General features: G+C 40.3%; 1 protein-coding gene across 1 annotated transcript in view; it reads left to right on the forward strand.

The window, feature by feature from the left end:
* Positions 1-8480, forward strand: part of LOC107750106 (beta-secretase 1-like) — a 28213-nt gene that overhangs the window by 9489 nt on the left and 10244 nt on the right. The window contains exons 2-9 of the mRNA XM_016565372.1: positions 24-225; positions 2154-2242; positions 3317-3533; positions 3610-3747; positions 4107-4241; positions 5463-5564; positions 5652-5801; positions 6892-7063. Coding sequence (XP_016420858.1) covers positions 24-225; positions 2154-2242; positions 3317-3533; positions 3610-3747; positions 4107-4241; positions 5463-5564; positions 5652-5801; positions 6892-7063 — 1205 coding nt within the window. The remainder of the gene's footprint in view (positions 1-23; positions 226-2153; positions 2243-3316; positions 3534-3609; positions 3748-4106; positions 4242-5462; positions 5565-5651; positions 5802-6891; positions 7064-8480) is intronic.

Here is an 8480-nt window from a genome sequence, read left to right on the forward strand (position 1 = left end):
TTAGTGGCCCTTCTGCCGGTCTCCTGCTCCGGCGCAGTGTTGCTCCGCGTCCCCCTGCGGCAGGGGCCCCTCTCACAGCCCGCGGGCCCCCGGGGCCCCTCCAGCTCCGCCCGCACACGCAGAGGAGCCAGTGCGGTGAATTTTGTCAACATGATTGACAACCTTCGCGGAAAGTCAGGACAAGGGTATTACATCGAGATGGCTGTGGGCACTCCGCCTCAGAAGGTGAGAAGGAATCAAAGCCAGTGTTAACAGCACAGAGAGGCTGCGCTACAGCATAACGCATGCTACCCACACTATTTTTGTAGTAGGCTTTTGTGGATAGTTGATTTGTCGTTTGCTGTTCTCAGAAAAAGGACATTGTCTTAACGTTATCTATACTTATTTATTTATTTGCAGAAATTGTCTTGCAGCATGAATATCACCACAATGTACAGCAAAATACAGAAACCTGTCCAAAATAAACAGTGTGGACAGAAATACTTTAAAAACATTTTGGAATTATTTAATTTAGAACCTGTCTTCAAAAATGATTAGACTAGAATTTACATATTACCTTAAACTAACCTTCCCCATTGTTTTCCGCTTTGTTTTAGATCTTTGTGCTTTATGGAAATATTGCACCATTGATTATTCATGACTAAACACTGTTTGTAGGATTTAATAGAGAATATGTTTTGTGAAGTACACTGTATGGGTTTTGTAGTGTAGGGCACAGGCTGATGACTGCTGAGACACGGTTCAGTTTTCCAGTGCTACACTGTCTTAGAATAACAGTGTACTATTGTCTACTACATACACACTACTACAGACCTACCTGCCACCTTTTCTGTATAAGAAACATACATGTACCAATAATAGTCATTCTATTGACGTGTTTGCTCCATTCATGCATTTCTGGGAAATGAACCCATAACATTGGCATTGCTAGTGTTGTGCTCTACTGTTTAAGCCACAGGAAAACTTGATCTAAATTGTGAGAAAATCACACTTTCTTCCAGGCAGCGGCAGATCTCTGCTGAGCCAGTATCAGCACTATAACTTTTTTAAACAATTGTTACAATTGTCCCTTGTCTAGTGCTTCATACACAAGCTTGAAAATGATGTGGAAGGAAATGAATTAATGTTTTTGCAGCTGACATATGTCACATCATCATTACTGCAGGTAAGGTCACATAATGCCTGAGGAAGAGGAAGGCCTGTGGCGTAGGGGTCGCTGGAGGAAGCGTGTGCACAGGGACGAGGTTCGGACGCAGGATACAGACTCAGTGAGCAGAAATAACAGGAAGCCCACAGGACAAATCAATGACATGAGGAGTCAGCTCAGTTCTTACTACAGCAGAGACAGAGAGGAGAGAAGGAGAAGTGCGTGGAATCTAAAACATTTGTCTGATAGCTTTCATACAGAGAGGTACATTTGGAAAGATTCAGTAAAGTCTTGTGAATGCACAGGTGTGATGACTATACAGAAATCAGTACAGAAGCGGTCAGTCGATGCAACATGTCTTCAATCACTCTGCTCTCAGCATCAGCTATTAAAAAAGCTTTCATTAGCTGATGTTGAGTGCAGAGCAACTGATGACGTATTATTATAGAGTCTAATGAAGGCAAGTGACAGAGTTACCGTCGAATGTCTGTGCTATTAAAAAATGTGTTATAACTCGCTCAGCAAGACTCTCAAAATATTGATTAGTCGTTATCAAAGCTGCCGGTTAGACTCTGAAAGGGTCATTGTGGAAACGGTAATCGTCTGATCTTAACGATGACATGGCCAGAGTTCAGCCGTCTATCTGCTAAAACCTGCTGGAGATCTCAGGAGTCCCAGAGATGTCTGCAGCTCCCGCTCGTTCTCAGGTTTCGGCTCTCGTCTCTCTCCCTCAGCGTGTATCACGTTCTGCTCGGTCAGGGAGTCTAGCGCTGAGAGGCTGATCAATAATACATCTCATTCTTAAATACCCCTTCACAAACACACAAACACCCACAAGGTCACAGAGCGATCGTCAGCTGAAGACCTGAGCCACATCTAGAGACTCAAGGCTAGTGACCGTATCGCATTACAGTGCCCTAAAAACACGCTGCCAAACACGGGCACCACTCACATTTCTGCAGATGTTCATTGCATGTAAACTCGAAGGTTTCCGTTTGTGTTTCAGCTGAACATCTTGGTGGATACGGGCAGCAGTAATTTCGCAGTCGGTGCGGCCTCTCACCCGTTCCTCCACAGATATTACCATCGCTCTCTGTGAGTACTACTAACTATTCACACTAGGGGTGTAACGGCACACAAACATGACGGTTCGGTACATACCTCGGTTATTAACGTCACAGTTCGGTATGGTTTCGGTACAGCAGGAGCAAAAAAAAATTAATTGCTTCTTTTTAAAAAAAATTAAACAGTGGTTTATCGAACAAATTGCTCACTCTTTAAATAAATTCAATTATAATTCAAATTTTCTTAGGGATAAAAATGTATCTCAGCTTCTGCCCTAAAGTCTAAACTACAGTGAGCCCTTTCACATTACTATAAGATCACAATTAACAACAGAGCCCAAACTTAAATTTAACCAGTGTTTATTTTTTAAATATAATAATCAACAAACGACTTTAAAAATGTATGTCAATTGCACATAATGCAGTTTTTAAATTAACTTCTGAATCCAATTATTAAATTTATATTTGTTGTTGAAATATAATCATTTACACAGTGGCTGTCATAACTTGTTTCATAACAGACTTATTTAAACATACATTAATTAAGACATCGCTAACAGGTAAAGTAAAATATGAGTATATAGTCTAATATTGCATGAAATTCTCCTCTCTAGACTTGATTTCTGTAGCAAACTATCGAGCTGTGGACACTGATGACTTGTCTGAGGTTTTAATGACGTCTTTCCGCAGTTGAAACACTGATTGAGTGATGCATGAGATGTTCATTCATGTTTATTTGGTGTTACAACTAGTAGTAAAGAGTAAGAGATGATCGCGCTGCCGTCAGAACTGAGACGTTTATACAGGATCTGTCGTGTTACATCAAAGACCCCCAAAACAGCATTTATTGGCTGAATTTACTGAAAAAAAGACATAATTTGAAAGACGAGACCTTGTTTCTTGTCAAAAGTAACAATATATAAAACTGGAAGTTTCTAATGAAGTTTCACTCATGCAGTGCGTACCGAACCGAAAGACCCATACCGGAAATGTTTGTTATGAATACGTGTACCGCTACACCCCTAATTCACACACAAATGGGACACAATATATGTTATATATGAAGAAGCTGCTGCCAGAGTCGGGTTGGTGTTTGTGTCGACAGCTCGTCGTCGTACAGAGATCTGGGCCGCAGCGTGTATGTGCCGTACACACAGGGCCGCTGGGAGGGCGAGCTGGGCACGGACCTGCTGTCCATTCCTCACGGGCCCAACGTGTCTCTGAGGGCCAACATCGCTGCAATCACCCAGTCTGACCGCTTCTTCATCAACGGATCTAACTGGGAGGGCATCCTCGGGCTGGCCTACCCCGAGATCGCCAGGGTGATCTTTCTGTAGCTGTCATAACCTCACAGAACTTGATGAAGAGGCGCTTCTGACCGGGTTCTGTGTCTTTCAGCCGGACGAGACTCTGGAGCCGTTCTTCGACTCTCTGTTGAGGCAGACCAGCGTCCCAGACGTCTTCTCCCTGCAGCTCTGCGGAGCGGGCTTCACACAGAACTACAGCGCCGGCAGCTCCACTGTAGGGGGCAGTATGGTGAGAGCTGTAAAGAGAGAACATTTCCATGCTGCAAACGGTTAACTGACCCCAGCGTTCTGTCATTAACTCTTCTGTGGAACACAAAAGGAGATGTTTTGCATATTTTCCCACATGCTGTGAATGAGAATCAGAATGCAAGCCCTGAAAAGGACAAGAAAACATTGATAAAACATCATAAAAATAGTCCATATGATTATTCTAAGTATTATTCTAAGTATTTTCTTGTAAAACATAGTCCAGTATTTATTTCTAAAAAATTTTTTACAGTGTGCCATGTGTTGTTAAAGAACTTTATGTAACATGAAACAGAACAACTTCAGTGGCATACTATAAAAGATTGTGTTGGTTCTTCACAGATTATTGGGGGAATCGATCCGTCTCTGTATGTTGGCGAGCTGTGGTACACACCAATCAGACGGGAGTGGTATTATGAGGTCATCATCGTGCGCATCGAGGTCAACGGACAGGATCTCAACATGGACTGCAAAGAAGTGAGAACAACTCTCCTGGGTTTGCCTCGAAACATTTATTCCTTTTGAGAAAACAGACTTCACAGATGCATGTTCAGTATCTTCAAGCACATGCACTTTTACGTGTCATGAGCTGTTTCCTAAACATAAGCTGTTGCTGTTTTCACATGCCTTTTACGTCGAGATTTTATTGATTTACTCTTGTCTCAATTCCAGACGATCTTAAAATATAAAAATCCATGAACTACATTCACATTTTTACAAATTTTACCTAAATTACATTTGTAAAGTTATGATCTAAACAAAGACTAAAAGAAAGATAAATCATTTCATAATTATTGTGATTTTTTTTCCAGTTTAAGTTACACCTAGCCCTTCATTATTTATAACCAGACCAACAATTCTGGCTTTAGTAAGAGAACAAAAAAGCTAGTATACTTTGTATATAAAAGTATAATATACATTGTAAGTGAAGATAATACTTGAGAAAATATTATTTAATTGTATTTTGGATTCATATAATTAGCATTAGCAAGACAAAGGAGTTTGCTATTTAATTTCAGAAATATTTAACCATCTGAACAACATCAAACACAAAACATAATTTAAAATATAATGGAAATGAACCTTTGATGGAAGTGTTAAACTTCTAAAACAAACTTGGCCTCTTCTGCATGTATGCCCAGTGTTGGACATTCCCAGCGGACACCTTGATATCAATTTGACGTTAAATAGTAGTCAAGACTTGTTCAAAAAGCTGTAACATCATTTTAAATTCAGTTTGGATGGCAATTTCTTCCAGGGGTAATTGCAAGAAAATAGGAAGTTAAACCCACACTGAAATTGGTTTAGTGTATATGTAGGCTAATATGTTTGACTTTTCAATTTACATCAAATCAACCTCATGTCAAGTTTTACCGTCAGATTGTTTTGCATATTCAACCTGTTTTTTTGACGTCAATATTGATGTCAGTTTGATGTCTTTTCAACACCAATTGTCCACTGGGTTGTTAGAAGCCTTGAATTGAATTGAATAAATTGAAAAAACTAGGTGGTGTGTGAAATGTGCATTTTGAACAAGTCTATTTCCAAATGTCCATAAAGCCAACATTACATACAGTTGAAGAAACATTTCTGTGTTTTTCCAGTTGTTCATGGTTAAGAATACAATTTAACAGTTTTATTTATTAATCAAAGGTAAAGTAAAAGCAAAGCTTCTCATTGTTTCTCTCTGTCTCTCAGTATAACTATGATAAAAGTATCGTGGACAGCGGCACCACAAACCTTCGTCTCCCTCGTAAAGTGTTCCAGGCGGCTGTGAAAGCCATTGAAGCAGCTTCATCGGTCGGTGTATATCGTCTGTGTTGGGCTCATTTTTGAACATGCTGAACGTTCTGGGTTTTCTGGCTCATCTGGCTCTTTTCCCCACAGACTGAACAGTTTCCCTCAGGTTTCTGGCTGGGCGAGCAGCTGGTGTGTTGGCAGGCGGGCAGCACACCCTGGCACATCTTCCCTGTGATCTCTCTCTACCTGATGAGTGAAAACACAAACCAGTCTTTCCGCATCTCCATCCTGCCACAGGTACTTCATTCTGCCATCAGACTAGCTTCAAACTGACACACGAATACATCCGCTAAAATATATATATATTCATTTGTCCAAACCCCTGCTTTGCGTGACGCTAATCTGCAGTGATTGGTCCGATTGGTCTCATGTTCATTTCATCTCGCCTGTAACGCCTGATAAAGCAGTGTTTGTGAGCGCAGTGCTGCTTTGTGTACAGTGTTACCGGGGAAACCGCTATTTTACCGCAAAGAATGAATTTGCATTTTCATTCAGACCAACGCGAAAAGACCAACAAGAGGGCGGGCAATATATTAATGTTTCATGTTGACGTCAAAATTAAACGGCTTGTGATTCGTTTTAAAAACGACTCGTTTCAATGATTCAGAGTCGACTCTTTCTTTTGAGAGAAAATAACTTTATACACGGTGCACTTTCAGATTTAAAACTTTGCAGGATGTTTTCATTCACTTAGAGCTGTGTTACACACTGCATGAAAGGTAGTTTACAAAAATCCATAATAGGGGCACTTTAAATGTTGTGCAGAAACCATCCTAAATTTGATTTTGCGATCAAATTTATCTAAATTTGATTCTCATCTCTCAAATATGCATTCATAGAATGAACGTACGCACAGAAAACACATGTACGCGTCTCTTTCAGATGTGAAATCCATGAATCGCAAATGATCTTGAACTTGCACAGAACTGAATGGGTTTAGCTCTCTGCCTTGTAAACGACTCCTAATTAATGACATTAACATATAAAAGATCACCAGTCATCGTCCAAATCCTTTAATTTAGAACAGCGAGCTGCAAGAACAGCTTACATTTCCAAAGACCTGCAGTACTCGAACAAGAAAAAGAGCATACGTCTGCTCAGACCCTGACGTGATGCTAAGCACTTTTCCACGTCAAAGACAGTTTTTACTAATATGAGCACTGGTGTGGATTTAAGCGCACGCACACTCTAAGATCAAATCTGTGCCTACACACACTTTATAAGAGAGGCCGTTAATGTCTACATGATCATGAGTTTCCTGGTCTGTAATGGTTTGTGAATGCATGTGTATGAGGCTGATATCCGTCTGTGTCTCGTCTCTCTGCAGCAGTATCTGAGGCCGGTGGAGGACGTGGCCTCGGCTCAGGAGGACTGTTATAAATTCGCTGTGTCTCAGTCCAGTACTGGGACGGTAATGGGTGCCGTCATCATGGAGGGCTTCTATGTGGTGTTTGACCGAGAGCACAGGCGCATCGGCTTTGCGGTCAGCATGTGTCACGGTGAGAGAGCGTTTTCTCTGAGAAACTTACAAGTGGCCTCAAATGGTATCACACTTACGCCTATGGGATTTTTTTTGTTCCTTTATTCCAAATAGATAGATTATGATTCACAAATAAATGTAAGGAGATTCACAAAAACATATTCAAACAGGGGCGGCGTTTCCGTATGGCAGTCGCCATACCCTAGCCCAGTCAGATGTGCCATGGAAAATTATCCAAACGTCACATCTCTATTTATTTTGTTATTATTATTTTAAATCAGTGATATTGGTCTTCCTTATGTTTGAGGGTTTTACAAATATTTTTCCAGTGACAAGCATTCAAAAGAGCTTGTCAGCGAAACCTCGTAACTCCACCCCGCCTCCATTCAGCATGAAGCGCCGCGCACAGCCTGGAAACAGATCTCCGCTTATTCACAATGCAAGGGTAAATAAATAACTGATGTTTGAATAAGTGCAGCGTTTTCTTTACTGAAACACTACGTCTGTAAAGGCTAATATTTTTGTGTGTGTCTGAAGAGCGGAGAAGAGTCTTAGCTTTTGCCGTCTAGTTGTGTTAGTTTGCCGTCTTTACTTTTGTTCTGTTTCAGCTCAATCTCAAGGCAGTACGTGCCATAGTCATGAAATTTATAGTTAATTGATTCGTGTTCAGTTATAAATATTGTATTAAATATAGAAAATGTGTTACAAATGGTAAAAAAAAATCTCGTTATCTGGTCTCGTTATCCATATGGTTTTTTCTTTCATATAAGCGCCCATTCAGTCTATTGTCCTTAACTCTTTCCCCGCCATTGACGAGTTATCTCGTCTTTTAAAAGAAAACGCTTCCCCGCCAAAGAGTTTTTACGGCTTTCCGTGTTTTCACTGTTATACACTCGGGGCGCTATTACGCATCTTCTGAATGAGAACAAAACCTCCCGAACAAAAACACACGTGAACAGGACGGAGAAACGAGCGATCTCTTATGTAAACAGATGCATATGAAAAATAATGCGATCATCAGCAATAGACAGCATATAAATGAAGACTGCATAATGTTATGGAGTAAAATGTTGATCCAGGATGTGGTATATGTCTGTGCAAGCTTTGGAGATGTTGATGGAAGCGATTTACTGGATTTGTGCTTTGATACTCGTACTGAATATTATCCAGATGTAGTTTTTGATAAAAATTTGATTTTCTCTCCTTTTTGCTCAAAATTATGCATTTTATATGAAACCTACCTATATTCAAGTGTTGATAAAAAAAAAAGAATGCTTTAAGCTAGAATAAAACAGTTTTTTTGTTTAAAAGTAGAGGCTCTGATCTTTATTATGGTGTATTGCATATTCAAATATTCATACAGAAAAATATTCTGGAGGCCATCAAATTTTAGTGAAAAATCATCAAAATCGCTGGCGGTGGCTGGCAACTTTTTT

This window comes from Sinocyclocheilus rhinocerous, unplaced genomic scaffold (assembly GCF_001515625.1).
Source record: "Sinocyclocheilus rhinocerous isolate Xijiao unplaced genomic scaffold, SAMN03320098_v1.1 scaffold722, whole genome shotgun sequence".
Classification (NCBI taxonomy): domain Eukaryota; kingdom Metazoa; phylum Chordata; class Actinopteri; order Cypriniformes; family Cyprinidae; genus Sinocyclocheilus; species Sinocyclocheilus rhinocerous.